General features: G+C 49.3%; 1 protein-coding gene across 2 annotated transcripts in view; it reads right to left on the minus strand.

Annotated features, from left to right (window-relative positions):
- DENND3 (DENN domain containing 3) overlaps positions 1-19248 on the minus strand; it is a 59990-nt gene that overhangs the window by 39246 nt on the left and 1496 nt on the right. The window contains exons 2-7 of one of the 2 annotated variants that reach the window (XM_045560790.1): positions 13499-13769; positions 12398-12513; positions 9409-9551; positions 7462-7573; positions 3450-3569; positions 2887-3105 (exon numbers count right to left, since the gene is read on the minus strand). In XM_045560790.1, coding sequence (XP_045416746.1) covers positions 2887-3105; positions 3450-3569; positions 7462-7573; positions 9409-9551; positions 12398-12513; positions 13499-13769 — 981 coding nt within the window. The remainder of the gene's footprint in view (positions 1-2886; positions 3106-3449; positions 3570-7461; positions 7574-9408; positions 9552-12397; positions 12514-13498; positions 13770-19248) is intronic. The other variant, XM_045560791.1, reaches the window with a different exon arrangement.

Genomic DNA, 19248 nt, shown 5'->3' on the forward strand with positions numbered 1-19248 from the left:
AATATGTGTTGTTGTCAAGGTTTCACCTGCCCTGGTACAGATGCTGTGTGTCCTACTTTATGAAGTCCTGAGAGAACATTCCAGAACTCCAATGAGTGCACCACCAACCTCCCACACCCAATGTGTCCACTTAACTCCCCAGCCAGCTCTGCCCTTCCAAGAACCAGAAGGTGGGAAGGGACCAAAGCTAAGTGACCACACACCCCCAGACTATTTGAAATATGCACACGGGTTATTTGCAGAGTCTTCTCTGTGACAGGATACACAAATAGTGAGTGATGCACGAGAGTTCTGAGGCTCCACAGTCCCCAGAATGTGCTGCCAGATGCTCTCTGAAGGCCCGACCCGTCTGGGCCCCACCTCTTAAGACGTGTTTCAGGTGGCACACGAAATATGCACAAACATATCTTTGGCCTCAAAGTCTTACAGGGCAAATATACGAGATGCTAAGCCAGCAAGGTAAACAGCATTGCCCTCGGTAAGTGTTAACGCCGAGCATTTGCAAGAGCTGTAGGCAGATGTGCTCCAGGACCACCACCAGGCACAAAAACAAAACATCCCAGCAAACCCAAAAGAGGTGCTGCTTCTCCTGAAATCTTCCAGAACAGATAAATCACTAAAAGGGTTTCCTCCGTGACTGATGATCAGCACTGTTAATACACCAAAAAAGTTTCCCTTCTGAAGAGCCTAAAACAAGATTTTTTTTCCCTAATGACTAAAAAAAGAGACACGACTTTAAACTTTAAATCGTGGCTTATTTTTTCTCATTTGCAAGATGAACTGCGTGACGTTTTTCCGCTCCTTCCATGGAGGTCTGAATGGCCTTTTCCTAAAGTGTGTTTTTCCCCTGGTGAATCACTCGGGTTGGCAGGAACGCAGAAACGCTCCTGCTCCTCCGCGGGAGGGACTCTGGGCCCCAGCCCAGCCTGCCGCCGTTCTCAGCACTTGTAGGGGAGCTGCCTGGCATCTGGACCTGCTTTGAAATGCTCCAGGAAGAGCAGGACTGGGGCGCCCGCGAGGCTGGCAGCAGGAGATACCTGCTGAAGGCAGCAAGGGGCACACAGGCACTCCTGTTTCTTCTCTCGGTTTTTGTGTACACTTAGGAATTTTCAAAATAAAAAATGAACTGCAAACCTACCCTGTAGGAACTACCAATAAGCACATGAAAAGGTTCCCCCCACATCATTAGTCATCAGGGAAATGCACATCAAAGCCACATAAGATGCCAGTTCACACCAGCTTGGAGAGCTATGATGAAAAAGACGATAATAACAAGTGTTGCTGAGGATGTGAGGAGACACCGGAACCCTCCTACGCCTCTGGCGGGCACGGAAGACGGTGCAGCTGCTTTGGAAGCAGCCCGGCAGTTCCTCAGAGGGTTAAACCAAGAGTTACTGTGTGACCCAACAATTGCACTCCACATGTATACCCAAGAGCAGTGAAAACAGTCACACAAAGCCTGCACATAAATGTTCACGGCAGCGTTGTTCAGAACAGCCATAAAGTAGAAACAACCCCAGTGTTCGTCAGCTGATGAGCGGATGAACAAAATATGGAATATTTATACAACCAAATCCTAGTTGCAGTAACAATAAAGTGCTGGGAGATGCTGCAGCGTGGAAGAACCTCAAAAACCTTATGCTAAGTGAAGAAAGCCAGATACAAGGACCACACAGCGAGTGGTTCTGTTTACAGGAAACGTCCGGCACAGGCAAGGCCACGGACACAGGGCCAGGGGCAGGGGTGGGGGCGGCTGCTGACGCACACGGGATTTCACTGCGGGGTGATGAAAACGTCCAAAACTAGAGCGTGGATGGCTGTACAACTCCATAAATATTATCAAAATCCACTGAATTGTACACTTTAATTGGAAAAACTCTATGGTATGTAAATTGTATCGCAATAAAGCTATTTTAAAAAAACCAAGCCCACTCTGCCTGCTGGTGTCATCACAGCGTTTGTCACAAATGCACAGCATCGGCTCACCACTAAGCATGTGTCGTGTTCTGTCTGATCAGCGTGACAGTAACGACAGCTACCACCTATGAAGCACTCAGTGTAGGCCGCGCGCTGTGCCAGTGCCTCCCTACAGCTCACCTGACCGCGAGGTGGCACTCGAGGTGGCACACTCACTGTCCTTTACACCGGGAAGTTACACGTGGAGTACGTGGCCGCTGACCCCAGCAGGTCCCGAGCGAGCCCCACTAACACTGTGGCAGCCGCTACGTGTGCACAAACCTCTCTAGAAAGAAGGTCCATAGTGTAATGAACCACAGAAGCTTAATTTATAAAAATAAAACGAGAAAATATGTAGCGATAACAGCAGAACTCTCAGCCACCAAGCCCTAGCTACGTGCCAGATGCCGTACAGGGTACGAGATCCTCCTCGGCTCAGAGCCCAGCCCTGTGAGGACGTGTCCTTGCCCCATTTCACAGACAAGGAAACTGAGGCTTTGCAAAGGTGGGTAACTCACCCAAGGTCACAAAGCTAGTACAGCGCAGAGGCTAGACTCGGAATCGGGTTCCAGCTACTCCCACACCTGCACCCTCCTCACTGAGAATCTGTTTGAAGCCATTTGAACTACACTGCATTTAAGTGGAATGAGAAGTGACACAAGGCTCTAGTACTTGGAATGCTGTGGCCTTAAACATCCCAAGGTCTGCGGAGGGACAGTGTGAGAACAGATGCGACAAGACACGGCGGGGGTGGGGCAAGGATGGTGCCCGAAGCACAACCGGAGCTCAGTGACAGCAGTGACAATGATCTCTCAGAAGCATGGGGTACTCTGCCTTCACAGCAGAGCACTTTCAGATGCAACTTCCCATCAGTCCTCTGGATGGACTCACAAGAACTTAACATTCCAAATCAAAAGTGTTATACTTAACCTTGCTGACTTCTTCAAAGTGATCTAGATGGCAGCCCATGAGGAAGGACGTGGGCGCCATGACGAAGTCCAGCATCTGGTCGGACAGCAGAGGCACGAAGGTGTGCTGCCACTGCAGGGGGTGCAGGTAGACCATGAAGCACTCGGCCACCAGTGTCAGCAGGGCCCAGTCCGAGGAGAAGAACACAATCCGCTGTTCCATTAAAATGCACGTCAGGATCTGGGGGAGAGTGGACAACATGGGTACATACTTCCGACTCAGCAGTCAACGTAAAACGCTCACACACACGCCACCCGACAAGCCCAGCCCGAGTGCAGGTTTTCCCTGGTCTCCTAGTTCCATGTGCCAGACACAAGCCACCTGAGACCCCGCAGAAAGTGCTATTTGCAAATACTGTGCACTGTAGCGAATGTTAGCTCTGAGCAGAAACAAACCAATGTTTTGAGTATACTGGTTCTGTCCGTTGTGGAATAAACTTGCACTTGAATCATCTTTGAGAACCAGCATCTCTGATGGCCGGCAGGCCAGTGGGCAGGAGGCGCCGCCGGCGCGGGAGGACAAACCTGCAGCACCTTCTCGGGCCGGAAGCACAGCAGGGGCAGGTGCAGGTCCAGGTCGATGACGGGGCTCTCAGGGTCCGCTCGTGAGGGAAACACGATCTGCAGTGGCTTCATGTTAAAGATCTACGACGACCAATTTCCATAATCAGTTCAGAGAGCGGCTCCCAGCAGAGGCTGGAATGTGCTAAAATTCACTATTTTTGCGCAGAAACCATCAGAATGAGAAAACATTTTTGAAGATTCGTGCTGCCACGTTATCCGTCACAGAACAACAAAACTAGACGTGTACAGCGCTGCCGATAAAAGCTCACACATAACGTACGGATTGAATGTCTTTTTCTAAGTAAGTCAAAATTCCTTGAACTCTTTAATTAATCAGCAAACTATTCAATGTCTAGACAAAGATAAACTACAAACTAGATATCTGTCCCAATTAGCACAAATTCTAAATCATGCATGTTCAAGTTATTCTTAGGTATTACATATTAGTCTTAGTTATTATATATTATGCACTCTCTTAGTACTTTTAATACAAAGCTCCTTAAAGACATGTAATTTAAAAATTTTAAGAAAGACATTTTTCTAAATGATTTACTTTGAAATGACACTTCCATTCGAATTCTGTACTCAGAGACGCCTATCAGGTGCTAAGGGACAACCCTGGCCATGGTGGAATGAGCCAAGAGGAGGAAGACGCGGGTCCCCGAGGGGCTTCCAAGCTTGCCAAGGAGACAGGCTGTGAACAGCAAGTCCCCACCACCCAGGATGCCCACACACAGGAGCCCCCGGGAACGCTGGGCACCTTCCCCTGCCCCCGGAGCTGTGCACCCAGCAGAATGGGATGATCTGAGTGTAAGCAAAGCCCTGGGGGAACAGAAAGGAGAGAAGCCACAGAAGCTGCCAGTGGAGAGGCTTCACCAAGGAGGGGCAGGGAAGGGTGAGAAATCGAGAAGGAGGGCATTGGGCCAAGAAGGAAGGTCACAAAACAAAACGTGCACTATCCCTACTTTCCTGTAGGGACCTCGGTCACTATGCTAAGGATATAGTCACATGAGAAGCTGGAAACAGGAGAAGATTATAATTTCTTGGTGTTGAGGACACCAGCAAGGTATGAAGGCACCCGTGACGCGTGGCATCCTGGCCAGGGCAGCTTCCCACATACGTACACGTGCTGCATTGTGCACACCCAACGAAGCCCAGGATTTGGAAAGCAAGTAAAATGGCACCCACTAGTGGGCAGAGGAAAGGCAGGGTGAACCAGGGATGGGGCATTCCCAGTGTCTCCAGTCTCCTCCGGCTGGTGGTCCAGGCACCATCAGAGGGAAGGGGGTGGACCTGGGGCAGGAGGGACAAGGCTCAGCCCTGGCCTCTCACCTCCCTGTGCTGTGGGGCCTCCTGCCTCCTTCCCAGCAACACAGATCAGAGATGACCCAGCCCGAAGCAACAGGAAACCTCAGCACGGCACACACATGCACAAGCCTGACCCAAACCAAGTCACCCATTCAGACAAATGCATGAGGTCTAAGACGCAGATCACCAAACACTTACTAACACTAAAACATGACTCACTCCTTCATTCGCTCCTGGGCCGGGCCAGGCAGTAAGCCCAGGATATGCAGCGTCAGACATGACCTCTGTCCTCACGCAGCTCACAGTCCAATGGAGAGTGCAGACATTAAACAAAAACACACACACAGAAGCCCTAAGTACAGATTGTGCTGTGCCCTGCAGGACAAGAACTGGTACTGCAAGAGAGATGGGGTCCTGGGGAGAGACTGCTCAGAGAGGCCCTTCTGAAGACCTGACAACTGGGTGTAGCCTAAGAGTCGAGCAGGAGCTGGCCATAGGCAATGGGAGGAATGGCGTTTCCAGGAGCAGCATGTGCGAGGACCCCGTGGCAGCACCTTCAGGGAACTGATGGGGGTTCAGTGAGGCTAGAGCCCAGCAAGCAAGTGAGGAGGGGCATGAAACAGAGCGGGACGGTGAGGCAGGGTCCCAGCCTGCAGGGCTGAATGAAGGTACACAGCGAGAGACCACCACGGGGTTTTAGGCAGAGAAGCGGAGCCCAATTTATAGGCATTAATGATCTCTGCCGCCACTGTGCAAGGACAAACTGAAGGGTCAAGAATGAACTGAAGTGGACAGGCCAGTGGTCCCCACGTCACACAGGTGGGAGAAGCTGCTGGCCCACGATGGGTAGTGGCAGGGAAATGGCAAACCGGAAATGAACGTTGAAGGTAGGCCAGTCAGGCTGGGGACGGGTGCAACTTGAGGGCCAACTGCCACCCTCGGTCAACTTCCTCACTGGGGCCCAGTGGCTGTCGCCCAAGAGTCTGAAATCCAGAAAGCTGCCGGAAGCACTGTGTATGTATTACTTGGGTTCGAAGGTCGAAGGCAGTAAATTCCAGGTGACCCTGACACTGTCCTGAAGTCAAAGACTTACTCTTGTTAGCTACTCTCACAGGTCCTCAGTAAATACTTCCTGAGTTTACAGCACAAGAATGTAAACTTTGATGATTTCACTGCACATACTGGCGACAGGAAAACACCAATTATCCACGTAATAAAGATGATTGCCTTGCAGAAAACAACTAGCCAATAAACATTCCCTGCAAAGCTTTCTGGGAGTGGAACTGAGATAGACAGGCGGCACTCTGTGTCTGGACCGGAAGGCACTGGCAGGATTTTCCACCTAGCAGACTGCTGGGTTTGGAGTAGTATTAAAAATACACATTTTAAGTTCATGATCACGTGTCTCCTGATAAGTCAAACTTGTTTGTCAATTGTCAGTAATAATAAAAAAAAAAACAGGCTGGGCACAGTGGCTCATGCCTGTAATCCCAGCACTTTGAGAGGCTGAGGCAAGAGGATCACTTGAGGCCAGGAGTTCGAGACCAGCCTGGGCAACATAACAGAACTCAGTCTCTACAAAAAATAGAAAAATCAGCCAGGCAAGGTGGTGCACGCCTGTAGTCTAAGCCACTCAAGAGGCTGAGGCAGGAGGATCACTCCTGCCTGAAGCCAGGAGTCCGAGACTGGCCTGAGCAAGAGCAAGACCCCAACTCTGCAAAAAAAGATTAGCTGGGCATGGTGGCACATGCCTATAGTCATAGCTACTCAGGAGGCTGAGGCAGGAGGATTGCCTGAGCCCAGAAGTTTGAGGCTGGAATGAGCTGTGATGATGCCACTGCACTCTACTCCAGGCAACGCAGCAAGAATGTGTTTCAAAAGAAAAAAAAATGTAGAAGACCAAGACTTACACATACAACCTTCTAGAGGGACTAAGCCAGTGAAACTGACTCGACATTAACAAAACTCAAGGTGTCTGACAAGTGTATTAAAAAAGCAGCAGAATCCTATGTATGGTTAAATTAGTTTGGCAAATGCTGAGTCAAACAGGTTTCTTCACATAGCTGAGCAGTCTGACATGTCACTGAACAAAAGGGAAAGGCCAGTCTGCCACCCTCCGACTTCATGTAACCCTGAAACCCTGGGTCATGAAATAGCCAATGACATCTCTCAGAACAGAACTCAGTTTGGGAAATGCTTGTCTTATTAATTAAATAATACAGTGCCATGTCTCAGAATAACATTTTCATTAATCACACTGTGTAGGAGAAAACACTTACAAATGAAATACAATATCCGATACTCAAGACAAAAAAACAAAAGGGAAATTTGTAATTTGAATCAAGTCTTAGACTGAAGGATTGGGAATCCTATGTATTTTCTGCATAGCAAGAAATGAACATGCTAACTATTAATACTAAAGTGGCCCACAACATATCACTAGCTCTGTCTGTCACAAGCCACTCAGCAAAACTCAAGCCTAAATATTTAACTTTTCACTTTTAGAAATAATGCACAAAATGCTTCTTTCTGGAAGGACCTTGAGGAGCAGAATTTAAACATGGCTAGAGTGTCAGGAATAGTTTAAAAAATGTACGCCATCTTCAACATATTACTTGTACCATTTGCAAAGAAAAGTCATAATATAATTCCAAATTTAATTTACCAAATGGAGCGGTCCAGGTGGCAGACTGGGTATTAAAGATAGTTTTGCAGCAAAATCTTTTATAGGATTGTCAACTTCAAAATCCTTACAGAGCTTCAGATGAGTCAATAAACTGAAAATAAAAAACAAAAATCAAACCAAAGTAAAAATGAGAATCCAGCTGTCACCCTCAGCCTTTCTTCTTCTCCCTAAGTGTCTGCATCAGTAATTCTGGGACTTTTCAACAAAAATGGAGCAATCTAGGTGTCAGGCCACAGGAGTGCCTGGAAGGGGCAGGGCTGGTCATGTTCTGTTTCTTGGTCTGAGTGATGGTTACATGGGTATGTTCCATTTGCCAAAAATCACTGGGATTTGTGCATTTTTCTATATGTGTGCTATACTTAAGGAGTAAATAAACACCTAGAAAGAAAGTGCTTGAGAAAATTTGCTTCTAAAATGCATTCTGACTTTTTAAGTACTAGATGTGACTTAAAAATATAGTAGCTCAGTGGTTGCCTAGGGGCAGAGGTACCAGTACTTGACTCTAAAGGGCTGTGGGGAACTTCAGGGGTGAGAATGTTCTCTTTCTTAATTGCAGCAGGGGTCACACAGGGTGCATTTGTCAAAACGCAACCAACTATATACTTACAATGGGTGAGTTTTGTCGTATTCTATCACACCTTAATAAAGTTGATTTTTAGAACTATGCACGCAAAAGTTTAGGTTAAAGGATACATATACGTAAAACAAATAGACTTTAAGGATGCTAATTCCCTAAAATCATAAGAACAGTCTCTCGTCTAACAGACAAACTCACTCACAGGTGCAGGCCCAGGGCTGGCCCTGCAGCAAGTGACAGCAGAGGCCACACAGATGCAGCTCAGCCCTCAGGAGGAGCGTGTGACCAGCGGGGAGGATGAGTCCAGCTGGGGAACCACTGGGTGGGGGACTCCAGGAGGAGTGTCCACAGATGGCTGTGGTGCCGAGAGTGCCTGACGGGGTCCCACCTGGTCCGGCAGCCATAGAAGCTGCTGGGCATGGTGGTGGCGCCTGTAGTCCCAGCTACTCAGGAGACTGCGGCAAGAGGATCACTTGTGCCCAGGAGTTCAAGGCTGCAGTGAGCTGTGATCGCACCACCATACTCCAGCCTGGGCGACAGAGTGAGACTCTGTCTCCAAAAGGAATGAATGAATGAATAAAAAATAAATAAATGAGGTGGGGAATCTGAATTACTAGTGTCATCAACTGGAGCAGGAAGAGTCCTGCTCACGCAGCACACTGAGTGGCTTGTCCCTGTGACCAAGGCTTGGGCTCTAAAACAATCGCCCTTCCCAAGAAACTCAAGCCAGAGCTGCCAATGCAGTGATTTGCCACAGGCTGTTCCTCAGTATGATGACACAGAGGGGAATGTCTGTCAATTGCCTTTTACTCAGGCTTTAAACACACAAGTAAGATTCTAAGACTACAACTCTGAGATGCATACACCAGCGCCCACTGGGACTGACCCACGTCCATATGTGGGGGCTGCAGGCCCCAACGTCACCAGAGCGTCCCCTGAATGGGAACGCAGTGGGTTCTACTCAATGCCTTTTGATTTTTCAAAGATTCTTCATGTCCTCAGACTTTCTATTCAGTATCAGCAGTGAGACCGTTATAGATTCTCCCCAAAAAGGGTCATTTTTTTAAATGCCAGTAAAACTCATCAGAACAAACAGCAGCCTCCGGATTTTCTCAGGCGGCTAGGGCAAGTTTTTCCTGATATATGTCTCTTTTTACAAAACCAAACCAAACTCGAATCCCCCATGCTGATCTTACTTCCGACAGTGTGGCTTCATCCTCCTTTTTCAGCCACGCTGTTGCCACCATTACCTTTCAAGACAGCGTTTGCAGCCAAACCCCACTGCTGCCCACAAATCCCAGCCTTAAGTGACGGCCTAAGAGCCCAGAGGACCCCACCCCGCGGCTCACCAGGACAGGCAGTCCTTGAGCGAGTTGTAATAGGGGACTCTGGAGACCACGCACACCGCAAAGGGCACGAAGCAGCCGGCAGCACTCACAGTCGGCCAGGACGGCTCCCAGTGTGCTTTTCCGTTGTAGAAACAGTACTCATCCTAGATGAAAAGCAACATGACATTGTCACCTCCCTGCACAGGCAATCCCAGTATCTGTTTCCAGTCGTGCCAGCATGTCAGCACAGGACACAAGGCTGGGGCGTCCCACCCCTCCAACCACCTGGCCACACTCCCCTCCGGTTCTGCCACCGAGTCCAGGCCAGCACCAGCCTGCCAATCAACGTCCCCAGCTCCCACCTGGTGTCTGCACCATGCGAGGTGCTGAGGTTACAGAGAGGATGAGACACATGCGTGCCTGAGAGAAGCTTGCAGCCTTGGGATAAGGAGGAAGGCACCATGAGAACACAGAAAGACCCAAGGCAGATGATAGGACTCTGCTTAAAAGGGAGAAAAGATGCAGCGGCCACACAAGGGAAGCAGACTCTGCATGTGCCTGGGGGCCCGTGGGCATCACGGACCAGAGGACCAAGCAGGAGGGGCTGTGGCCTGTGAGGGGGCAGCAGTCTGTGAGCCTGAGACACAACACAGCAGCAGGGTTATAGAGGGCACAGCTTGCTGCAGAATTTGCAAATGGCACAATATTTGGGGCTCACAAACTGGGGCCTGGGGGAGGGCTGTTTGTTTGGAGTTCTTTGTAGGGATAGAGGGGTATGATGATGGCTTTTTGAATTTGAAGTACTTACAAGTATCTAGGTAAAGGGAGAAGCCCAGGGACAGTCAGCTACATTGTTTGTTTATCCAGCATCTTTTTTTTTTTTTTTTTGAGAGAGAGAGTCTTGCTCTGTCACCCAGCTAGATTCCAGTGGCGTCATCATAGCTTACGGCAACCTCACATTCCTGGGCTCAAGCAATCCTCCTGCCTTGGCCTCCCAAGTAGCTGGGACTATAGGCACATGCCACTATGCCTGGCTAATTTTTCTACTTTTTGTACAGATGAGGTCTTGCTCTTACTCAGGCTGGTCTCAAACTGCTGACCTCAAGCAATCTTCTCACCTTGGCCTTCCAGAGTGTGGGATTACAGGAGTGAGCCACGATGCCTGGCCCATCCAGCGATGGTTAATAAAAGTCACTGCTCTAGAGTCAGTTTGCTCAAGTTCAAACCCTGATTGCTGTGTGACCTTGGACAAGTCACTTAACCTCTCTGGGCCACTGTTTCCTCATCTATGAAATGAGGATGATATTAATAGTTCCCAACCTCATTCGTTGTGGTGAGGACTAAATGAATGACTGCACACAAAGCACTTAGGGTCCCTCCTGGTGCTGAGCTGCTCATACAGTGGCTGCTGCTGTTGCTCAGCAGTCTAGAAGGTGCTGGAGCTACCCACACAGATGTAGTTCCTACCCTCAAAGCACAGGGCGCAGGGGAAAGGCACAGCAGAGTGCGGTAGAGGGCCCGTGTTAGAATGATAGGTGCGGCAGCCGTCTGGATACGTGGTGAAGAAGGGGAAGTGAGCAACATGGGGTTCAGGGAACACCCTGAAACTACACAGTCACTGGGAGGACAGGAAGGGGCCATGCATGTCCCGATAGGCAGGCGTAGTGGGAACAGTGACATCTGGCATATATAATGCAAACCAGTGGGGCTGTTACTTTTTTAAACATGTATTTAATGATAATAAAACTAATTTGTGAATTTCTCCTTATAATTGTTATTTCATGAACAAACTCCCAAAGTGCTTTTCTGAATGATCCAACATTTGTGGATGCTTCCTTGTCTGGAGCACTGGCTGGGCGGGAGGCAGGATCTCCACCTGCCTTGCACCTACCCCCCATAACATATCCCAGGAAGGCAGGCCAGGCAATGCTGGCCCTACACCTCTCGCTCAGCCACGTCACAGAGGCGGACGGTAACCCTCGGCATGCGCAGTTGAGATCTGACCTCCCGGTCCCTGTCTCGGCACACTGTGGAAGATGATCTATTCCAAGAATGGGAGATTGTGCACTCAGAGTGTTAAGCAAGTGTCACTTTTGCATATTCATTAAGGACATGTGGGCCTGTCTGTGCTACCCCACCAGCATATTGGGAAAGAATCCATCTAATTACATCTCATGCCTCCCAACACCTAGATAAAGTAACACACCTAAGCACACTTCTACCAGAACAGAAGAAATCGCCCCAGTCTCTGAGAGTATCTGGGGCAGCCACTGGTCCCCGCTGCACAGAACTCACAGGCTTCCTCTGACGAAGCACCAGGACACCTAAACTAAGGCTCATGGTCCACTTTTGCTCCTGGAAACCTCTGGAAGTACAAGGCTGATCACGCTGCACCTTCAGACACATCATTTCTCCTACAAGCTCCTCAAAGGACAGCTGACTCAGGCACTGCAGCCTTGCCCGCACAACGCTCCCAAAAATGTGTGATGAACAAAACATGCTCACAAAACCTAAACCCAAGTACCTTGCACAAAAGATGGAAACAACCCACATGTCCATCAACAGATAAATGGATAAATAAAATGTGGTCCATCCACACGTGGAATATTATTCAGCCATAAAAAGGAATGAAGCCCTGACACGTGCCACAGTGTGGCTGAGGCACAAACATCATGTCAACTGAGGAAGCCAGACACAAAAGGCCACACATTGCATGTCATCACTTACAGGAAATAGCTGGGACAGACGCACTACAGAGACAGAAAGCAGATCAGTGGCTGCCAGGGCCGGGGAGGGGGAGGCGGAGTGAAGGCTTAATGGGTATGGGGTTTAGGCGGAGGATGAAACGTTTTGGAACCAGCCACTGGTGGTGGCTGTACAACACGGTGAATGTGCTTAATGTCACTGAATTGTACACTTTAAGATGGTTAAAATGGTGAATGTTATGTGTATTTCACCACAATAAAAGAAAAATCTAAACCCGATTTCAGAAGTAGCAGGAACCACCTACATGCAGGGGTCGGTAGAACTGGGCAACCACGCCATAGGTTCTGTTGCCACAGACGTCGGTCAGCACCAGGAAGTGGACTCGATCCTCCTTTGGTTCCGAGGCCACGCACACGCCCCCTGCAGGCAGAACAAAAAGAAAGGTGACACTGGCCAGGAAGCACCCACTCTAAGGCCTGCACTATCCATGAACGAATTATTTCACACCCATCTCCCTTATCACCGGCAGCACCTTGACTTCAAGATGTGTTCGTTCTTCTGATCACGCTTCCGGCCAGTTCTACCTCCCTCAGGCCCTCCCCAGGGTGGCAATTTCTTTACAGTCCCTCTGTGCGCTAAGGAATTTAGCAAATGAACGTGTGGACAACACGGACACACAGAGCCGTAGATGAACCTTCAGGGCGCGCCTGGTGGCCGGTGGTGATGCTCCCTGAGCACAGCGGCTCCCACCCCCCCACCCCACCCCCCGCCACCAAGCCCAGATTATAATTCCCGGGGCCAGGAAATGACATCATGTTCTCGACGGGAACTGCCAGGCAGGACATAGGCCAAGTCCTCAGTTGGGACTACATTATCTGTTTAACATCTCTTCAGACCAGTGAAAACACGCAGCCTGGAGATGCAAGCTCACCTGTTAACTGGAACTGGCTGAGCTTGGGGACCCAATGCAAGCCTGTGCTTCCCACCCAGTGAAACAGAAAACAGGGACGGGGAAGCCCGGAGGCTCAGGCACACCCCAGGGCAGGACTCACTGGATGCATTTTTAACCCAGCCACTTGAAGACATCATTCTAACTCACAGTGGAGGGGCCTTTGAAAGAACCATAAACAACGGTGTGGAGCTACCTGCCAGTCTACACTGCCTCTCTTCCAAGACTCAGTTTTCCAAAACTCAGGAATTACAGTAAATGATTTAAGCTTGCTTTTAGCTTTAAAATTCCCAGGATTAAGAAAACTTAATCCCCCTATCCAACACTAGAGGCAGTGAGGGGTCCTGGCTCGGCTGCCCTTGCACTTCACTTTGCATGTGGATTTCTGTAAACGGACCACCCCGGTGTGGCCAGCAGCACCAGGCCACCCGCGTTCTGCCCGCCACGTGGACGTACCTGGGAAGCACAGCTGGGGCAGGGCGAGGAGGTCCACGCCGCCCGGGATGCTGATGTCCTCAGAGTCCGGCACTCTGGGGTCCCCAGAGAGACCCTTCCCAGGTTCCGGTTTGGGCTTCTCTCTCTTCTTCCTGAAGGAGCGCTTCCTGCCTTTCCCCAGAGTAGTGCAGCTCGCACCGGCCACCTGACTGTCCTCTGTGCTGACAAAAGGAGGCACAAAAACAGACAGAACCTCTGGATGGAGAGAAGAAAGATCGCCGACTCCCTTTTTCTGGGTAACATAAAAAGACAAAAATAAAAGTTACTGCAATAGTGTCAGCTCGTGTTCCATGGTGTCCTTTCTATCTAAGTTCCGCTATTCGTTTTCTCTGTTTTGCCTCCACACCCACAAAAACGAGCAGTTTTGAATTGTCGTTTAAAGGTGTAGATGTGAGTGGCTTTTCCCACCCTGAGCCGTAAAGACAATGCGTTCTTCTAGGAACTTCCCAGGCCCTGCGTTCAGGGAGGTCACGTGACCTCTCAAAGCTGGTTTTTCACCTATAAACTTCGAGAGTAGCACCTGGCCTCCTCCACATGAGGCACTGCAGCCCAGAGCCGGGCACCGTGATGCACAGACCTGAGTTCAAGTCCTGGCTCTGTCCCACCGAGCTTCCCTTGCAAGAGTAAGTGCAGGGAATTGGGGAGACAACTGGGTCAAGTGCTCAGCCCAGGGCAGTTGCCAGGAAGCCCCACGACACCACTGGGCCCTCTCCTGGGTGGTCGGGGGGCAGACGCAGCGAGGGGCCCTGTACACTGTAAGCCCCTGACACACACGTTTACCAACACTATGCCCTCGATGCCAGCTGGGCCAGCACTCGCACAGTGTGAATGGGCACCGGTGGACACAGAGGGGAGATTCTTCCAAACTTGAACTTGGTACAAGATTTTTTTTTTACCTTTTATCTTTCCATTCCTCCCTCAAATAATATAACGAACATGAGCTGTACCATCTGTCTCTCTTCCATCTAACTACAATGCTTAATACAGTTCTTGCCACAGTCAGGACTAAACAAATATGCTGCCAGGTTGACATTAGAGCCAGCAGGGAGTGGCCCGGGGCTAAGCCAGCAGCTAAAACGGCAAAGTCTGACGCTGGGTCTCTGGGTGCGCAGACATGGAAAGACAGGAGGTGGCAGTGGGTGGGGGTGGCAGTGAGGGCTTCCAGGGACCTCGGGAAGGGCATCAGGTAGGACAGCACTGTCACCAGGAGAAGGGGGGCCTTGGCCGACAGAAAAGGAAGAGCCTGCGCTCAGCGTTTCAGTAAGAGTTGGCGGTGCCCAAAGGGAAAGCGCTCACATTTACACCATGACAGCACTGTCAGTCAGTAAAAGCACTCTCAACTCTATATATGCAATGGTTTGTATGCTATACCATTCACAGTCGGTCAGTAATTTCTTTATATTTGGGGGGGGGGGTTAATACCAGTAGGAACCAGGATCAAACATGGGAAATCTATATCATTATATAATTTAAAAAGCTTTCATGTGCCACGCAGAAAAGGAGTCCATTTCTTCAGTTATATGAAAACTTTTCTAAAACTCTCCTATCAGAATCCAACAGTTCTGACCTAATAACTCTGAAAATACGCTAGTCTGTTTCTTCTTCACATAAACAGTCACATCCAAACAGACTGAGGGGTGCATCAGCACACTGTGAAATAACCTCAGGACAAAGTGGTCACAGGTGCAAATGACAACCTGCAGAACAGGTGATCAGCCTCTCCTGGAACCTCCTGATGTCCTGTCCTCTGGGCTCCCCTCTGTCCGGCTGCCCCACACACCCCGCAGGCCTTCTCCTCAGTCCTGTGTACAGGCTGTGCCCCAAGCCAGATCCCTCGGTCCCATCTTCCCGGGAAAGCTCGGCATCACCTAGTTCCGTCCACAGCTCTGAGCAGACAGCCCCTAGAGCCCCACCGCCAGCTCAGACCTCTGTGCAGCCCCAGACTCCCCCCCAGCTGCACCCACTGCAGCTCCCTTACAGTTTCAAAAATTAAGCTCCTGCTAGTTCCCAAAAAACCTGATCTCCCACCTGCATCCTCCTCTGCGATGACGATGGCGCAGCTTGTGTCTCTGGAGCTGTGACTCTAGCCCATAGGCCCCCGCCTCCCTCACTCCACACCGCAGGGCCCCGGCCTTAGAGAGGCCTCTAAAATCGGTTCGCTGCTGTCCCGTCTCGGCATCATGTTTGCAAACCGAGCACCCGCACGACTCATGGCTCAGATGAGGTATAAATTAACCAGGAGCAAAGCCTTAGAGGCTTCTGCTGGGCCAAGAAGGAAGAGCCTCCTCCCACCCAGCCCAGGGCTCCCCACCGACATGTGCGCTCTCCCAAAGACGGGCATCCCCTGTGCGACAGCAGACCAGGTGCTTCCTGGGCCCACTTCAGCCCACGGGGTCCCGCAGATCCCTCCAGGTCCCTCCAGCACACCGAAAACTGCATGTTTGTTTCTCCACATCATCATTGCCATATCTTCCCGCGTGTGTTTCATCCATGTGCATGTGTCACAGGACAGTGTGTCCTGAGGAGCAGGCCAGCTCGCTCCCTAAACCAGGGTGTCCCCAAAGCCAGGCACGACTAACCCCCCACCCTGGGTTCTCAGGACATGCAGCACTTCTGCAATGACCCTGCTCTTCACTGGGCCTGACACGCCCACCCCCTCCCCACTCCACCTGCTCACCTGCAGACCCTCTGCCCTCAACCCACTGAGGAGGGCTGTTTCCACCCCGAGGCCAGGACCACAGGCTCTCCCAGACCTGTGGCACATCACCTCCTGGTGGGGCTCCTTCCAGGGCCCACCTCCCTGCTCCTCACCCATCACCTCCTGGAGCGTCTCCGCCCTGCTCAGCGGTGCTACAGCACCTTCCAGGCTGTAGGGGTGGGGTGAGGGTGAGATTGGATTCTATTCCTCTCGGTGCCCACATTTAGCAGAAGAGATGACACTATTTTTTGTGGGGGGGGAGGGATCAGGGTCTCACTTTGTTGCCCAGGTAGGATCATAGCTCACTGCAACCCCAAACTCCTGGCCTCAAGTGATCCTCCCGCCTCAGCCTCCCCAGTAGCTGGGACTACAGATGTGTACCACCATGCCCAGCTGAGAAGATGTCTCTTAGATGATGCTGTTTCTCCATTCACACTCCTGGCACTTGGTGATCTCACAGAGGCACGCTCAGTCTGGAGTGAACACTGGTGATCACACTAGAACCAACACACTCGCTGTCATTCCTCTTTTTACCTTTAGTCCCTTAAAGTGGTGTGCCCCAAACCCAACCTGCTTGGCATTTTCCAGTTCATTATACCTCCATTTTTTCAAAATGGACATCCCTGTCTTTTCTGAATAAATAAACAATATAGTCTCATTTTTAAAAACAACAATATAGAAATAATAAAGAACAGAATATAAACTTATATGTATATAAACTTATAACTTTGTTTCACAAATGCAATTGTCCTAACAGTTCCATTAACTGGTTTAGCTACATGGTGTGGCAGACATCCCTGTTCACAGCTGTGTAGTATCGCATTGAGTGACAAGTCAGTAATGTATTGACCCAGTCCCCTTCTGAGAGACGTGTGGGTGGCTCTCAAGTCTCCACCATGCTGAACAAAGTAGCAATGACAGGTCTCACAGGTACATATTTGCACATGTCCAGTTCTTTCATTGGAATGAATTCCTGAAAACGCAACTCCTGGATCAAGAGTGTTCGTAGGTTACTTTGTGACACAAGCTGCAGATGCCCCTCACTGGCAGGCTAAGAAGGGCTCTGTTCCCAGACTCCACCAACACCAAGACTCGTCACCTCTCCATCTGAGCTGGAGCTAACAGTCATTTCCTGCTCTTCTGTCCCAGACATGGACTTATTAAAGCCCTACCCCAAAACCATCATTTTAATTTTCAAAAATAAGTTAATTAAAAAGTAAGAATGACAACACCCTAATTCATTTGAGTCACAGATTTATTTCTAAGTCAGAGTATATAATGGCATTAATCTTCACTATAGGACTGGCCATTATTAATGAAATAAAACAGAAATTAATAGATTTCTTAATACTCTGGAACTATGCTGTCCAACACAGTTGCCAGTAGCCACATTTATGGCTGTTGAAATTCAAATTAATTAAAAAAAATTTTTTTTTGAGACAGAGTCTCACTCTGTTGCCCGGGCTAGAGTGAGTGCCTTGGCATCAGCCTAGCTCACAGCAACCTCAAACTCCTGGGCTCAAGCGATCCTCCTGCCTTAGTCTCCCGAGTAGCTGGGACTACAGGCGCTTGGCACTACACCCAGCTAATTTTTTGTTTCTATTTTTAGTTGCCTGGCTAAGTTTTCCTATTTTTAGTAGAGACGGGGTCTCATTCTTGCTCAGGCTGGTCTTAAACTTCTGACCTCAAGTGATCTTCCTGCCTTGGCCTCCCAGAGTGCTAGGATTACAGGCATGAGCCACCACGCCTGGCCAATTAATTAACATTAAATGAAATTTAAAATCCAGTTCCTCATCCTCAAGAGCCGCACTACAAGCACTCAGAGCCATATATGGCCAGTGGCTACTGTACTGGACAGTGCAGATAAAGAACACTGACTGCCACCACCCAGGCAGTTCTGATGGCCAGTGCTGTTCTAGAAACCAAAAGCCAGGATTCTTTCCACTAAAACCCTGAAAATTGTACCTTCACACACAATAATTATGCTGGTCACTATGGAAGGTCACTATGGAAGCTTCTCTGAGCACTTTTCACCACTCTAATGGATTCATGGTGGATCCCCTCACACCCTGTGTCTAGTCTCTATAGCAACCAGTAATAGGGGTCCCTCTATGGCAAAGGGGTACAAGGAAATGTAACCACAGTCACTCACATGGGGACTGGCCCATATTCTTCAATTCTTTGCCACCATTCCCAACAAAACAAACATGATTCCCCATATCTAAGTAAAACAAAAAGGGCAATGCACTATCTTAACATGAAGTTGGATATTTCTCATACCTCTGGGCTTCTGTGTTCATGTGTAACCAAATAAAAATTCCTGAGCCACAGAGAAATGGTGATTTAAAGGAGTAAAATTAAAAACTAAGGCCAGGCACAGTGTCTCATACCTGGAATCCCAGCATTTTAGGAGGCCAAAGTGGGAGGATTGCTTGAAGCCAGGAGTTTGAGACCAGCCTGGGCAACATAGCAAGACCCCCATCTCTACAAAAAATAAAACATTTAGCCAGGTGTGGTGGTGCACACCTGTACTTCCAGCTACTCAGGAGGCTGAGGCAGGAGAATCGCTTGAGCCCAGGAGTCTGAAGTTGTAGTGAGCTATGATCATGCCACTGCACTCCACACTGGGCAAATGAGTGAGACCCTGTCTGTAAAATTAATTAATTAATTAATTTGAAAGCCTTCCCTTGAATATACAAAATAGAACTGCTAAAAAAAAAACCCCTAAATAAATAAAATTATATGTTTGATAAATTGTAACATTAATGTTGACCTTAAAAGTAGGTTCACTCCAGGAAGTTTAATCCATCACCTAACAACACTCCTTTTTTCCCAATCCTTCACTATTTTTCTCTCCACCCTTTGCCAAAGCCCTAACAGAATCAGAGTATAGAACAAAGAGAACAAAGTTAAAATGCACAGCAGCAAATCATCCTCCACACTCTCTGTTGACTGGGGCAAATGTTGTGGCTGTTTAGTTCAGGAAAGTACCACCATAAACATTCCAGCTGAT

Source organism: Lemur catta, chromosome 9 (assembly GCF_020740605.2).
Source record: "Lemur catta isolate mLemCat1 chromosome 9, mLemCat1.pri, whole genome shotgun sequence".
NCBI classification, from domain to species: Eukaryota; Metazoa; Chordata; class Mammalia; order Primates; family Lemuridae; genus Lemur; species Lemur catta.